Raw genomic sequence first — 16,802 nt, 5'->3', positions numbered from 1 at the left:
GCGAAGGTCAGCGCGGAGCGCTGACCACACAGGTTAATGCTACCGCGGGCGATCCCGAGGTAGCAACGGGAAACCAATATAAGACCGCCGAATCGAGCGATTAGTCAGTCGGTCTGAGAACTCCACGACGTCGCGTTGAAACATCAACGAACTCTAACGAATCGCGAGACGGGAACACTAAATAAAGAACACCTCGTCCAAGCCAAGCTCTAGTATATTTAATAAAGTGTTAAAGTGGTGTTTAACAAAGTGTGATCATTAACCGAGCCCGCCAGACGCCCTCATCCCGATCCTTCCGAGCTCGCGAGCGGAGCACGACCCCTTCAGCCGTCTGAACGGCTAACATTGGTGGCAGCGGTGGGATCTGCTCCATCTACTCGCGCAAGAGGACCGGACTTCTGAGCTCATTCACACGCCTGAAACAAAACGAGCACATTAGTGAACGGCGGCAACATATCCCGGAGAGGAAAAGCCAGCTAAGACACGAGCGAAAAAGACGGTAGCAGCCGCGAGTGCAGAAGTGACACCGGAGACGGCCACGACCTACCGCACGGCATCACCGGCCCGAGCGACGACGCAGGGACACAGCGAAGCAGCATAGCAGCGCGGCAGGGACGCAGCGACAACAGGGACGCAGCCAAGCAGCAAAGCGGCCCGACGACCAGGCGATGCAGACGGACAGCAACATGCGATTCGTGGCGATATTGTAAGTGCGAAAATTATTATATCCCCGAGCGCTAAGTAGATGTCGGACGACCCGAACCGACAAACGCCCGTCCGACAAGTGTCGTTCGTCCATAGCGAGTCCGCGCACCGCGCTTCGCGTAATCTAGCTAACCCGGTGAGTGCGACGCGATCCGAAAGCGAAGGGTTAAACCGGCCCGCTGAAAGCGAAGGGGTGAACCGGCCCGCTGAAAGCGAAGGGTTAGACCGGCCCGCTGAGCAAGACGGATTAGACCGAGTTCGACAAAATTTAGATTCGCGTTTTGCCGAGGAAGAGACGCCCGTACTATCTCCGAACGTTGTCATAGAACGCGAGTTTCCGTTCGACGAAGTAGACGTAAGCGTAACAGGCGAACGCGAACACCGCGATAATAATACAGAGCGACCGACTCCGACAGACTCACTGACAGACGTCTCCGACGTCACGCCGAGCCACGTGTCACAACGAGGAGAATTTTCCCTCACCTCATACGACACCGACGTATTTGACCCTAACGAGGAGGACTATACGCCTAAAGCTCTCAAAATGAGTCAGACGAGAAACGCGACTCCAAGCCGAGAGAACCGCGAGGAAAATCCGGACCCATCTAGAGTGTCCGAACAAGCCGTCACCGAAACGGCGCAAAATGGACCGCCCGCCAGGCGATCTCAGGCCCCAGAGCCGACGCGATCCGAGTTGAGAGCCCCGGACGCCGTAATTACTGATTTAATTAATCTAATACGCGACATGCAAGAACGCATGGACCGCATCGAGGCTACGGAATTCGACCGATCAGCCGAACTCCTTCGCGCTTTTCGCGAATTGCAGAATCGCGTAGGCCGGATGGAATCCGCCACATACGATTCCGACACGCGAGACCGTCGCGTACACAGCCAGGGCCCGCTGGATATCACATACGGACGAACGCGTAGCGACGTCCGGAACCAACCGGGTCTAGTTACCGGGTACCTCAGCCTTAAAGAAGCGCGAGCAATGATACCCGAGATCAATGGAGATTCGCGAGAACGCGTCCGAGAGTTCATAAACGCTAGCACGTATGCTATGAAAAATATACAGCCGACCAACGAGTCAATGCTACTCGAAGCTATTCTTTGTACGAAATTTAAAGGGAAGGCTATGACAGATTTCGACACGCGCGATATCCGCGATTTTGATCAATTAAAGCGCGAACTCGAGACAGAATATTTAGGAAAACGCTGCACGACGCACTTGCAGCTGGAATTTAATTCGCTAGCGCAAAAGCCCGGCGAAAGCGCACAAGAATTCGGTAGGCGCGTCGAGAAATTAGCGCGCGAATTGTATGAAGCAATGGAAGAGGGTAAAGGCCACACGCAGGAACAGCAGAAGGCCATCCTTGAAAACATAAAAACTCAAGCGCTGCATAATTTTCAGATCGGATTGCACGACGATATAAAGCTGTTAGTAAGAGCGCAGCGATACGCAAGTTTGCAAGAAGCAATAACCGGCGCCAGCGCGGAGGAAAAGGTTAGAGGCCCCTCCCCGCGGAGCGCGCAAGCAACGGCAAAAAATAAATACCCCGCCGCGAATACGCGAGGCGCGGGAAATACCGTAGGACAATGTCACAAGTGCGGAAAGAACGGTCATTACGCGCGAGATTGCCGTACGGGCCGACAAGCAAACAGATACGCGTTGCCGAAACCCGAGAAGCCTAGCGGCATTAACACGATAGAGTGTTCATATTGTAAAAAGGCAGGGCATAAGCGCGACGAATGCTGGTCGTTAAACGGGCGACCAAAACCCGAGCGACCGCGCCGAACGAAAACGGAAGCAGTTAAGAAAACGCCCGTGAGTACTGTCAGAAAGACAAGGACACAAGAATCTAGCGAGGAAACATCCTCTCGCAGCAGCAGCGAGGAGGATGAGAAGCCTAAAAGGAATAAGGCGCGCGCCGCCGAGACATATCGTGTTGCACAGATAAGCAAGAAGCACGAGGAAGGCCCGCTAGACTTAGTGACGCTGCCCGTACAGGAGGCAGAGAAAGGAGAAATGGACCTGTTATTAGATTCAGGCGCAACACTCACGTTAATAAAAGTGGGAAATTTGAAAGCGAAAGCGATGGTGAAGGAAGAACGGTTAACGCTAGTCGGCGTAACCGGACACCAGATTCACACGATAGGGAAGATAAAAGCCACTGTGGATCTCGGAGATAAAAAAATTCGCCACACGATGTACGTGGTGAAAGACAATTTTCCCATTGAGTACGAAGGCATTTTAGGAAACGACTTCCTCTCAAAACACAAAGCAGATATTTCAAATTCGAAAAAGCGATTAAAAATCGGCTCAGCTTCCTTTAAGCTCCGACCTTTTCGCAAGGTAAAACTTCCGCCACATAGCGAAACAATCGTGGAAGCCGTCACCGATCATAATCGTGTCGGCATTGTGCGGAGCGGCGAACCCGCCCCAGGGGTCTTTATCGGGCATTGCCTAGTGCAGCCCGTCGAATTTAAATGTCCGATTAGCGTATTGAATGTGACGGACAAGCCCGTGGAGATACTCACTCCACATGTAACTTTAGAAGACCTGCCGCCGCCCGACACCGCGGACGTTCTCTCGTTACGCTCGAGCGACGAGCGCGAGACCATCGCCGAACGACAAAAGAAAGTACGCGAGCAAGTACAGCTCGATCACTTGAACGCCGAAGAGCGAGCAGCCGTAGAACAAATTTGCGATGATTACTTTGATGTGTTCTATATAGACGGCGACCATTTAAGCGCGACTACCGCAATAGAGCACGAGATAAATATCCGGCCAGGTAGCGCGCCCGTGAATGTGAAACCATATCGGTTACCCGAGAAGCATAAGGCCGAAGTGAAAAAGCAAATAGAAAAGATGCTCGAAGACGGCATAATCAGCCCGAGCACGAGTCACTGGAACGCACCGATAATAGTCGTTCTTAAAAAACCGGACGCATCCGGAAAAGTGCAATTTCGCGTGGTTATTGATTTTCGGAAAATGAATGATCTCACCATGGGAGATTCTTTCCCCATGCCGAACATAACCGACATATTAGACCAATTAGGTAACGCGAAATATTTTACCGTTTTAGATTTGGCCTCGGGGTATCACCAAATCCCCATGCATAAAGACCACAAAGGCAAAACAGCCTTCTCCACTCCGGATGGGCACTTTGAATTTAATCGCATGCCTTTTGGTCTGAAAAACGCACCGGCAGCATTTCAGCGGCTAATGTACGCGGTGCTGGCCGGCCTGCTAGGGCTGAGATGTTTCGTGTATATCGACGACATCGTCATATACGGGGCGACGCTAACGGAACATATCAGAAGAATAATAGCCGTGCTACTCAGGCTCCGAAAATACAATCTAAAGTTAAAACCGAGTAAATGCGCGTTCCTACGAAAGGAAGTCGTGTACCTGGGTCACGTGATTTCGGAAAAAGGAATCTCACCGGACCCGTCGAAACTAATAGCTGTCAAGGAGTTTCCGACTCTTAAAAAACTGAAAGACATTCAGTCGTTCATAGGCCTAGCCGGGTACTACCGAAAATTCATCGAAAATTTTTCGAAACTAGCCAAGCCACTGACCAAGCTCACTAGGAAAAGAGAAAAATTTATTTGGTCAATAGAGCAGCAAAACGCGTTTGAATTATTAAAGGAAAAATTAACAACCGCGCCGGTGTTAAATTATCCCGACTTCAATAAAGAATTTATAGTGACGACAGACGCGTCAGATTTCGCAATAGGAGCTATCCTCTCACAGGGAGTAGTCGGCCAAGACCGACCGATAGCGTACGCCAGCCGCGTATTATGCAAAGCGGAACAGAATTATAATACGACGGAGAAAGAACTGCTAGCCATCGTGTGGGCAGTCAAGCATTTTCGCCCCTATCTTTATGGCGTTAGATTTAAAATAATAACCGATCACAAACCATTGATCTGGTTATTCAATGTTACCGACCCCGGTTCAAGATTAATTAGATGGAGGCTTAAATTAGAGGAGTATGATTACGAAATCATACACAAGGCAGGGAAGAGCAACCTAAACGCCGACGCATTGAGCCGTAACCCGATAACAGAGGCGTCAGCTGTGCATACGATACAGCAAGAAGAAGAAGATGCGCCCCGAGAATACTCGGAGGAGGAAAAGAAACAGATACTATACGAGTATCACGACTCGCCTATCGGAGGGCACCAAGGAGTCACACGCACTTTAGACCGAATCCGATTGCAACACGATTGGAAAGGTATAACAAAGGATGTCGAGACTTACATCGGCAGATGCGAATACTGCCAAAAAAAATAAATTAAGCAGAAAAACGAAGATGCCAATGGTCATCACGGACACGCCGGAACGACCATTTGAAAAATGCGCTCTCGACATCGTCGGTCCGTTAACAGTTACAAATCAAGGAAATAAATATATTCTGACGTTTCAGGATAATTTAACGAAATTTAGTAAGGCAATACCGATCGAAAATCAGGAAGCCAGAACCATCGCCAAAGAATTCGTAACAAAAATCGTGTTAGAACACGGAATTCCGGAGAAAATTCTCACGGATCAGGGCACGAACTTTACAAGCGAAATGTTCAAAAATACGTGCAAATTATTGAAAATCGAGAAGATTCAAACAACGGCGTATCACCCTGAGAGTAATGGGGCACTAGAGAGATCGCATCGTACTCTCGCCGAATACTTGAGACATTATATAAATCAAGAACAAACACTGTCATATAACGAAAATTTAATGGCTAACTTTACAAGAAAACTAGAAGAACAGCTTATGTACAGAGAGGGACTAGACGAACAACTATTAGTATTAAACGCTATTTTGAATGACCTCACGACAGACATAAACGACATTACAGACTATCTGACTCACGCAAATCACAATATTTTATTAACGCGCGTGCTCCCGATCGAAAAAATAATCATAGAACTAAGAGAAGCGACCTCACACATAGACAGGAGATTGAATTTTCCATTCAAAATACAAGCCGAAAACTGGAATTCTATCCAAAAATATCTAAATGTAAACGCGTATTATGATAACTCGAACATATATACTATTCTCGTATTCCCATTGATAGCGTACCCAACATACGAAATTATAAAAATCACTCCTGTACCGATACACAATGACCATAATGTTTTCACACTCCTAGAACCCTCTCATACCCTACTAGGAATAAATCGAGAAAATCACAATTATATAATTTTAAAAGAAAGCGATTTAAATGAATGTACGCGAGATAATACCAAATTCACTTGCGCTCAAAATCTCCCTGTCTATTTTATAACTGCGAATGCGCCGACTGAAATACAACTCTTCGTAAAAACGTCGAGATATATAGAAAACCGAAAACAGCGTCACATAATCTCAAATGTAACACTCTGGATTGCAGTATCAGAACCCCAGACATGGTTATTTTCCACTCCAAAAACAACCGACATAATAATTCAATGCAAAGAATTGCCAGAAAATAAAGTAAAACTAGAGAAAACCGGAAAAATCACATTACGCAACAGTTGTAAATTAACTACACCAGATATATATTTAGAGACCAAAAACCGAGTGTATAATAAAAATGTAAAAATGTATTTTACCTGAATTTAATGTAACAGACACAATAGAAAAAAGCATAACAATAAGCAATAGAATAGAATCCGATAAGGAAATAAATTTGGAACCAATAATCAAAGATCCGACAGAATTAATAAAATTAAGCTTGAATCTGGAAGAAATCAAAAAGGAAATGGAAAATAACCAACCGAACATTTTCACGAATAAAAATATTATATATCCCGTAGGCTCCACAGTCACAATTGTAATAGTAATAAGTATCATAGCTGTAATCATCTATGTAATAAAGAAAAGAAGGGACCACTAAAAAATTTATAATACAAAAACAATCATGTAAAATAGCATAAGACACCTAGATTGTAACCCCTCAAGGGAAAAGAAAACACACATAAATAAACGAAAAACTACGTTTTTCTTTTTCCGCGGGGGGAGGGATGTTGTGAGCGCACAACGCACTTGGCAACCGAATTGCCAAGTGTCAGGGAAATTCGACCCTAGCGACTAAAATCGTCAAGACCAAAGGTCCATCGAGGACCGATATCGCTGACGCGAAGGTCAGCGCGGAGCGCTGACCACACAGGTTAATGCTACCGCGGGCGATCCCGAGGTAGCAACGGGAAACCAATATAAGACCGCCGAATCGAGCGATTAGTCAGTCGGTCTGAGAACTCCACGACGTCGCGTTGAAACATCTATGAACTCTAACGAATCGCGAGACGGGAACACTAAATAAAGAACACCTCGTCCAAGCCAAGCTCTAGTATATTTAATAAAGTGTTAAAGTGGTGTTTAACAAAGTGTGATCATTAACCGAGCCCGCCAGACGCCCTCATCCCGATCCTTCCGAGCTCGCGAGCGGAGCACGACCCCTTCAGCCGTCTGAACGGCTAACAGATATAAAACATGAAACTAATTGTCCATTTACTATATCTCCAGTGCAAATTTATGAAATTAAAAAGACAATAGAAATGGAAAGTTCTAAAGCTAACTCTCCGCATGACATAAACATGAACATAATGGAATCTTTAACTGAGAAAATTGATCAGTCAAAATCTCAAAAGAAATCTGAAACCGATGAAAACAAAATACAAGGAAAATACAAAGAAAATAATAAACGTGAGCAAAAAGAAGGCAAACAATCAAATTACTGGATGCAAGATTTTAGAAAAATCTGTAAAGAAAATTTTAATTTAAAAGAAGAAATTAAGATCCTGAATAATTGCTTACAAAAAACTCAAATTTATTTTGGCAATGATCAATTACGAGTTCTAAGAACAGGCACTTCTAGAGGCATGAAATGGTCAGAAGATACCATTCTTAAAGGTTTGAACCTGCGATTTACTTGTGGAACCAGAGGATACAATTATCTTCGACAAATAATGGCGCCGCTTCCCTCTGTGCGAACGTTACAAAGGAGTATAGAACATATTAAATTTAATCCAGGACTTTTGGATAGCGTCTTTTTACGTCTACAAGAAATGATACATAATATGAATGAAAATGACAGAAATTGTGTTCTTATTTTCGACGAAATGAGTATTGAGCAAAGGATAGATCTTGATCCTAGTACTGGCGCTTATATTGGTTACGTATCACTTCCTGGAGTACCAAAGCAGCTAGCATCAAAAGCTTTAGTTTTTCTTCTCGCAGGCATTCAAAAACGATATAAACAAGTTGTTGCCTATCATTTCACAACAGGTAAAGCATATCATGAGGCCATTGTGGAAGTTATTATGAAAATATTAGAGAGATGCGAGCAAATTGGATTTAAAGTTCTCGCTTTAGTTTGCGATATGGGAAATAGAGGATTATTGGCGCGCCTTGGATTTTCTCACAAGAAAAACTTTATGATTTACTCACGAACACATCCCTTTAATGCAAATAGGCTGCTGTATGCTATGCCTGATTTCATTCATGTTTTCAAAAGCTTAAAAGAAATGTTCATGAAGAATAAGATAATTTATCTTCCTGACGATGTGGTACATAACGAAAAACTTGAATCTAATATTATAAATTTTGAATATATAGAATGGCTGGAAGATCGTCAACTCAATATGAATCTGAAATTTGTCCCTCATTAAAAAAAAAACAACCTTGAAACCATCTCATTTTTCTAAAATAAAAGTTTCTTCTGCTACAAATGTTATCAATCCTCATACTGCTGGAGCTTTATTACATTTTAGTCAAAAGAAAAATGATTCTTCGATGCAAACTACAGTATGGTTTGTACTTCTCTTGAGGCAATGGTTTAAAGTTATGACATCACGAAATATTACTTATGCTCTTAGTTTTTATAATATGGAATCCTATAATAAGGCTGTGTCTGTTATTCGTCTTGTTAGTTATATTATGAAGCATGCTAATTTTGGAAAAGATTGGAAAGTTGTTCAAACTCATGCAGTTATGTGTTGCAAAGTTGCTTTAGAATTGCATATTTACTTACTGATAAATGAAGGTTTCGAATTTGTATGCATGGGTAGATTTTTACAAGACAGTATCGAAAATGAATTTTCAAATATTCGCATTCAAAGACCAAAGCCATCTGCACGAGACTTTAAATTTAGATTAAAGCAGCTGTGCGTAGCAGGATGTCATCAGAAAATAGATAGTGCCAGTTATAATTTTGATGACTCTTTGAATCTTATACGTTCATTTATAAAAAAAGAAGAAAGTACAAATCCGTCTTTAATCGAGTCAAATATAATATTTCCACATTTAAATAATTGTAAAGAAATAAGTATAGAAGAAGAAGAAATTTTGTATAAGATATGTAAACACGTGGTCTACAAATTGAAGCCGCATATAAAATGTGCCGATTGCTTCTTAAAACTTCTTCATTCAGAAGATGTTCCGCATCCAAGAGCGGGCTTCACTTTAGCGTCAGAATTAGTAAATGATGCTTTGGTAAAAGTATCAGATGAAGTATTTCAATTGTTTAGAAATGTTGAAGTTATTTTACAAGCTATAAAACCTCAGTTGAAAAATATAAAATCATCCATTAAATTGCAAATCCAGAATCATATACACACAGTTTTATCACATCTCAGTCTTTCTACTTGTCATGATATTCGGCCACAGCTGTTAAAAAAACTTATAGGAATGAGATTAAACCAATTATCTGCAAATTTAAATCTCATTCGCTCAGATCAAAGTAAGTCATCTGCTTTTGGAAGTAAAAGCATGGGATCCAGATTATTGGCAGACAATTTTAATCCAAGTATTAGTAAAAAAATTAATAAGAAAACTTAATTATTTTTTCTCATACTTTTACTTTTAATGATTGGATTAAATTGCTTAATATTTGTTTTTTCATTATTACTTTTTACATATTACTTTTATCTTTTGTTTTGATTAGAGGTTTCATAGATTTTTGATACTCTCTGATACATATATATATATATAATATATATATATACTTACATATATTGTAATGAAATATTGTGCTAAATATGAATGCCAAACATCGTTTGTTAATATTCTTTTAAAGTTTTTTTTTTTAAGTCATATTATTGTTTACGTATTGTAATAATAAATGGGCATCTTTAATTATGTTATTTTTTGTGATATAATATGTAATAATTTGTTTGTGATATAGTATGTGACATAGTATGTGATATAGTAATAAAATAAATAGAAATATATTGTGACAAAGTTTATTTTTATTATCCTTTATCTTAACATACATTAGTATAGTGTTATATTATTTATATGTATATTATTTATATGATATAGTATTATATGATATAGTAGTAATAAATATAAATATATTCTGATAAAGTTTATTTTTATTATCCTTTATTGATATAGTATCTTAACATACATTAAACGATTAATAATAGCTTACAAAAATTTCACATTTTATTATATACAAATATTTTACAACTATTATAAAAAAAAACAATTAAAGTAATATAAATCGACCGTGACTGGCAATATATAACGTCTTTTCGATATGAACATTGAAAAACTGTGAGCCAACTTGGTTTTTCAATGTTCATATCGAAAAGACGTTATATATTGCCAGTCACGGTCGATTTAAATTATTTTAATTGTTATTCTATATACTGGCAAAAGAAATTTATTATTCTGTTTATTATAAAAAATATGATTTTAATTCAATAAAATTTAAACTTGTTCTGCAGAATTAGTTCCATAACATTTCTAACATTCCTTAACATTTCATTTTCTTTTTAAAGTTTTCGCACAGCTCTTTTAAGGACGTTCTCTTGTGATAGTCCCTCTCAAAAGTTCCGCGCGCCGGGCGAAAGAAACTGCTGTACGCAGCGCCTCTCTAGAGAGGGAAACTTTTTACTATGACTGTACGCGCACACATAGCGACGCTCTATCTGTATATACGCCCATACTAGCTTACGTCGAGGATACGGCAACACTGCGCCTCAAGCTCAGAGTTGCGCGCGCAGTAAAAGCAACGAATGTATAGCCGCCAAGCTCCGAGCCTAACCTCTATCATTCTGTGTTGTGTAAAAAATTCCACTTAATTTCGCATTTTAAACGGCAGGTTTGCCAGGAAAAAGGCAGAAAAGAGTAAAAAAAAAGAAACTTACAGCCATGTCTGCAGTTAAAAAAAGACGTATTCAGAAAATAAATAAAATGATTTATACATAATTGACCTTCATTTTGTGAATAAAAAATTTATTTATAACTGGAATAGAAAAATAAAAACTATCTATTACAATATTGGTAATGTGGATTATAATCAGAATATTCAGAATGTAACATTTTATTTTATTCTTATTTATTACAATATGTAACATATTTTATTTTATTTCTAAGCGCTTTTATCTTTTGTAATTTTTGGTTTTCTATCACCATTTTAGTTTTCTATCACATTTTATTTTATTTCTAAAAATGGAGGAGAAGAGGGTGTGTACACTTTTTACACTGCAAAATGTGAACCATATTAACTTGTATTAACTTAGTAATAATTTTATTTATAGCTTTTTTATTTTTCGTAATTTTTGGTTTTCTATTTTCACATTTTGCAGTGCAAAAAGTGTACACAGCCTTTTCTCCTCCATTTTTATACACTTCTTTCAAGTTCTCAAAACTGATATTTTGTTTCGCCATCCTTTTCAATAAATCTCGGGAAACAACACCTTTTAATAAATGTAACTTTTCTAAATTTGCCTTAATAGTATCATATTCTAATTGATCTGATAGACAAGTTTCGTATGGTTTCATGTATTTTAATAAATCATCTTCTTTTTTAAGAAATTTAATTAACTTCTGAAAAACTGAAACATCGAAAGTTGCATTATAAAAGTTTTCCAGAACGTCAGGACCTAAAATGTCTTGAGCTAATGTTGACAATTTAAACAATCCTGGACCTTTCCGTTCTGGAAAAGCTTTTTTGAAAACTGTCAACGTGTCAACAAATCCAACTATATTAGTCAAATCTAAGTGAACATTATTTTTAACCATTGCTCTGAGTAGTCGCGGAACATCGAACTTAGCGTTATGTGCGACGAGTACATTCATTTTCTCTGAACAACTTAAAAATCGATTAAGAGCAGTTAAAGCATCTTTTATATGAATCGTGGAAACTACTTCATTATTTAAATGCAAATGTCCTTCTATAATACTTAAACCTGTTATATTCATTGCAGCAGGTGAGATAGGTTGCGTCGGGGTTACATAAACATTGAATTCGCGATTTTCTGATATTGCAGCTATTTGTAAAATGTCGTCAGTCATACTTAGACCACCAGTTTCAAGATCAAAATAAATTACATTATAAGCAAAAGATACTGATTCGGTAACAGTTGTTTGTGTAGGTGTTACATTTATACCACAATTCGATACATTTATACCACAATTCGATACATTCATACCACAATTCGATACATTCATACCACAATTCGATTTATATGTTACACCTTCTAAACTCTCCATTTTTTTTCTTAACTGTTCTCTCTTTATTACTAATTCAAGTCTCCGTAATTTTTTTTCTTTAGTAGATTCTCTTATTGCTCTTGCCCTTCTTTTCTTATCATATGTAATAGCAAATTTAGCTGTGTGAGTGCCCGGTGACAATTGCAACTTTTTTTTAATATCTAAAATTGAAGCTTCGCCGTCATTTTTTGTGCATACTGCACTCGCAACACGGAAATCTGCTGCAGCGCTTTTACTGTGACATACGTTTTTATGCGCTTTGTGGGCTATAATATTATTTCATTTGCCTGACTAGAAGCTGCGACAGAAAACTTTCGAGCGTTATTAGCGTATTTAGAAAACAACGCATATAAGGCTGCATATAATTTTTCATCTTTTAGCTGTATTGTTTGTGCTCCGGAATTATTTCCCCGCCTGCACCAGTTACCGCAATTTTCGTGTTGATTATAAATGTGATCGGGAATACTCCGGATGGCACTTGCAAGCTTTGCAGTTTTGCCTTTGTTCTGCGAAATTGCATAAGCAAAACATTTTTTTAAATGTGGAATTGCACCTTTTTGCTTTCTCATAGAGGAAGCTTTGTTTTCGTGAATTTCGTATATGAACCTTTGATTGCGTATAAAGTTGGGTCTAATCAACCAAATTTAAGTGATTTATATATGAAATAGGGGTAGAAGAAACCAACGAAGAGATTGGTTTTTGAGTTTTTGATGCCAATATGTTCAGAGTGTTCTAAAATGTCGAAATATCGCATCAAAATCGCCTGTCCGTATGTGTGTATGTATGTGCAGATTTAATGTCTGTGGTTGCTCTAACTTTCGCAAATATTGAGATATCGGGCTGTTTTTTTTTTTAATCGATAGAGTATCATTCAAGGAAGCCCGTGTGGAAATTTAGATCCGGAAAAGGATCGGGGCAAGCCAGTTTTCCTATTTACTATCCAAATTCTATCTAGTAAAACTAGTCAGCACCTCGTGCTATGTGTAACTTTGCGCTATCTAGCTCTTGGACATGAGAAACTATCCAAGCACTAGATCGTAATCGGCTACCAATTCTAGCTATATATCGTTTCTAGAAACTATCTAGTTAGCTGCTAAGCCAGCACTACATCCCAAGGCGTGTAAATATGAATTATGAATGCATAAATATCTTATGTTTTAATATAAATATGTATTTATTTATTTATTTTGTTACAATATTTGGTTATTTATTTGGTTTCGTAAAATTTAAAGAAAGCAACGTTCCGTAATTACCCAATCTTAAAAAAAAACTTAAATCGTACTTAATAAAAGTGTAATAAAATAAAATAAAATAAAATAAAATAAAATAAAAAATAAAATACATCAATAACTTTTTGAAAAATAAAAAATAAAAGACATTAATAACTTTTAGGAACTACAAAAATAAAACGTATTAATCATTCACGCATTATCATCCGCTGAATTTCGTTTTGTCGAACGTTGATGGGCTCGTGGCACCCCCCAATCCTTCACGTTAGATAGGACTGCTCCTAGGTGCACCAGATATTCTCTGTCGGATACCGGAGGTATAAGCTGCTTATCAATTTTGTCGTCAATGATGTCTGTAATTGTGAAACAAAACAATTTTTATTCTATTCTGTATGTATTTGTTTATTTATTTTTAAGATTTATTCGTGACCATATGTACTCTGTCTTACCTAGTAAACAAGCAGAAAACTGTGTATCTTTAAATATAAACTTTTCATCGACTTTTTTTTTAGCGTTGTACAACAACGCGATATTGCGGGACAAGTATCTTTTTAATATAGCGGTTATGTTTTTTGTTAATAATTTTTTGTCATCAAACTTTCGCGACAATGCTTGTATCTAAAAATTGGAATAAACTAAATTTAATATCATAGCGAGGACTTCTAACTGTTAAAAAAGACGTCGATACTCACGAATGCTGATCGGCACTGTGCATCTTCTGAGAGCTTCGTGTCGAATTCTATGAACTGTTTATGAGTCGTGAACGGAAGTTGTAATAAATACTTCCTTTCGAAAGACACACTTATAGGCATTGTTTCTGTTGCTGTAGTGTGCATAAGGATCGTTCGCATTTCCTTTACTACTTTGATCAATTCTCGTTGATCATATTGAATACTTTTTATTTCCTTCAGCAGTAACTTTATATCTGTAAGTGCAGTCCGATTCGAAAAATGTGAATAATTGAGTCAGATGGTAATACAATCGATAAATAATGGAGCATATAATGTAATGCATGATGGTGTTACACACCATACTCGTGGATATCCGAAGGCAACACGTCAGATGGTTCTTCTTTTTTGTGTATTTCAGGTCTTGAAGACTTCCTCACAGAAAATTCTTTCTTCGACAGTTTTGTAGAAATTTTGTTTGCTGCTCGTGTGAGACCCGAAGTCGTGGATACATTCTGCACTTTCGACATTGGTTGCGCAAGGTCTATGGATTATCACAATAAATACAAAAATTTACAGTTAAACCCGATCATTCAATCTCACCATCGTCAATGTTGCTATCAAAATCCGACGGACAAGCTCGGCCGGTGTTTGCGAACGTCGCAGTTCTCGGAGACTCGGTTTCAGATACTTCTTTATTCAGTTTTGAATAAATTTTCTTTTGCTTTCGTACAGACACTGAGGCTGTGGAACTCTGATCTTTCGGAATTAGTCCTATGCGTTCTGTACAATATTATATACGAGAATAAACACATTTTATAGCTGTATTATAACATAAACATCAAAACATTTTTACTCGAAATTATGTGAATTAATATTACCATTTTTTTGTGATTGTTTAGTAGACGGTGTCGGTAATATTTTTGTATCGTGAATCGATTGTTGACTATTATTTCTGGATCTTGATTTTTTCAACGGACTCTTATCTCTAACCGGACTATCTTCGTCTGAATAGCTTGACGTTGAACAGCTTGAAGGTGTATATTGCACTACGAAAGACACTTGTCAATTACAATTACAGTACAATTATGTACTGTTAAAATTATCTAGATAATTGTAACTGATGCATAAAACTCAAGATAAACGTATTATACCGATTATTTCTGATACTCACGATTCTTAGAAGATTGAGATTCGTGTTCATTGGGTATTATTCGCAAATTAGGTACGTTCATAATGTCAGTTGTTGCTTTGTCTTTACTAGCTCGATCTGCGAAAAAATGTGCAGCATGTGCAGCTTTTTCTTGAGCCTCCTCGGACCCTGTTGTGTATGCATAATCCTCGACATGCAAACGATTCAAACGCTGCATTGCTTCCTTATAATTCGCTGTATATGTAATTTAGAAAAAAAATTAATTACATGCAGAATTAGAATTGATAATTTTAGTTTGGCAAATAAACAGAAACTTAAAAAAGTCTTGACTTGATACAAATTTGTCAATGCAGTTTTGTTAGAAAGAGAGTAGCACAAATCAGTGCTAGGGAAACAGTATAATGGAAAAAAATTAATTTTCTTGATATCGTCTCTGATGAAGTGATTAGTGAAATGTTGGTGTATAAACTGCACATATTTTATTAATTTAAAAGGAATAGTTAGAGAAAAGTTTATATCGGTCAGAAGAAATTTTATGCTACGACTTTTCTGTTTATCCGACTAAAGCGATTCATGTCCTTTGATAATTATAAATTCAATCAAATGTTTGGAAACACACCTGCACGACCTCGAATGGTGATAGGGTATCGAGGCCACTCGTCCAAAGGATCGAGGGTATCTATAAACATTTTATGCAATAATTTTTCCTTTTCCTTTGTATAAGGTGGAGGCATAAACTTTGTAAAGCATTGTCCCATAATTATATCAAATTCAATCCATTTCGTTGGAACACAGTCAATACTTTTTTTATCATTCTGAATTTGTTCACCGACAAATTCTACCAGTTGATACAAACAAACTGTCTCTCCCATTTTCTAAAACACACACAATATATTTTGAAGATCATTCCGATTCAGTTTTAGTCTATCACTGCAATAGGTTTGGTGCAATAACTTACGGAAACTTATGGCGAATTTTTCCAATGTCCAGCGATCTCATAAAATAAGGTTATGTACGATTCTATAATACGATCTTATAATCTTTTCGTGTTCGGCAATATAAAATAATGAAATATATAATAGCTTATGTGTTGCCCGAATGGCGCACATCCGTTCACACGAGTTTCACGACCGAAGTGGTAATGCCCGGCCTGTGGCAAACAAAACACGTGCACACACGGTGCCACCATGGACCCAGAGGCGCCAGCGAGAAATCCGACTATAGCGGTCCCTACGCACATATAGAGGCGCTCGCACGCATATGAGCGTTCAGCGAATCAGCGTCGCTGAGCACTCATGTACACGTGACGCCTCTATGTATGCGTAGGGACCGCTGATCGGATTTCTGCACTAAGAAAAAAAATATTTATTTAGATTGCTGCCAATATATAGCTTACTTACTTAATATAATACACATATTTATTTAGAATTAAATATTTTTATTTAAATTAAGTAAAAATATCTAATTTTAAATAAATATGTGTATTATATTAAGTAAGCTATTGGCAGCAATGTAAATATTTTTTGGATCGAAATATTAAGAGACACGCGTTAAA

General features: G+C 38.3%; 1 protein-coding gene and 2 long non-coding RNA genes across 3 annotated transcripts; all 3 read right to left on the bottom strand.

The window, feature by feature from the left end:
* Positions 1 to 196: 196 nt before the first annotated feature.
* LOC139813407 (uncharacterized) lies at positions 197 to 1,121 on the bottom strand. The gene is made up of 2 exons (XR_011732158.1): positions 548 to 1,121; positions 197 to 416 (listed from the first exon to the last, which is right to left on the bottom strand). It is a non-coding gene; the product is annotated as an uncharacterized lncRNA (long non-coding RNA).
* Positions 1,122 to 11,147: 10,026 nt separating this feature from the next.
* LOC139813480 (DNA polymerase III subunit epsilon-like) lies at positions 11,148 to 12,443 on the bottom strand. The gene has a single exon (XM_071778990.1). It carries the CDS (start codon positions 12,195 to 12,197, stop codon positions 11,148 to 11,150), a length of 1,050 nt encoding a protein of 349 aa, XP_071635091.1. The 5' UTR covers positions 12,198 to 12,443.
* Positions 12,444 to 14,386: 1,943 nt separating this feature from the next.
* On the bottom strand, positions 14,387 to 15,134 carry LOC139812582 (uncharacterized). Its single transcript, XR_011731897.1, has 3 exons — positions 14,976 to 15,134; positions 14,698 to 14,877; positions 14,387 to 14,638 (listed from the first exon to the last, which is right to left on the bottom strand). It is a non-coding gene; the product is annotated as an uncharacterized lncRNA (long non-coding RNA).
* Positions 15,135 to 16,802: the final 1,668 nt, after the last annotated feature.

The sequence above is a fragment of the Temnothorax longispinosus genome, chromosome 5 (assembly GCF_030848805.1).
Source record: "Temnothorax longispinosus isolate EJ_2023e chromosome 5, Tlon_JGU_v1, whole genome shotgun sequence".
NCBI lineage: Eukaryota > Metazoa > Arthropoda > Insecta > Hymenoptera > Formicidae > Temnothorax > Temnothorax longispinosus.
Note: the sequence above shows the minus strand (reverse complement) of the source record. Positions and strands in the feature narration are given on the sequence as shown.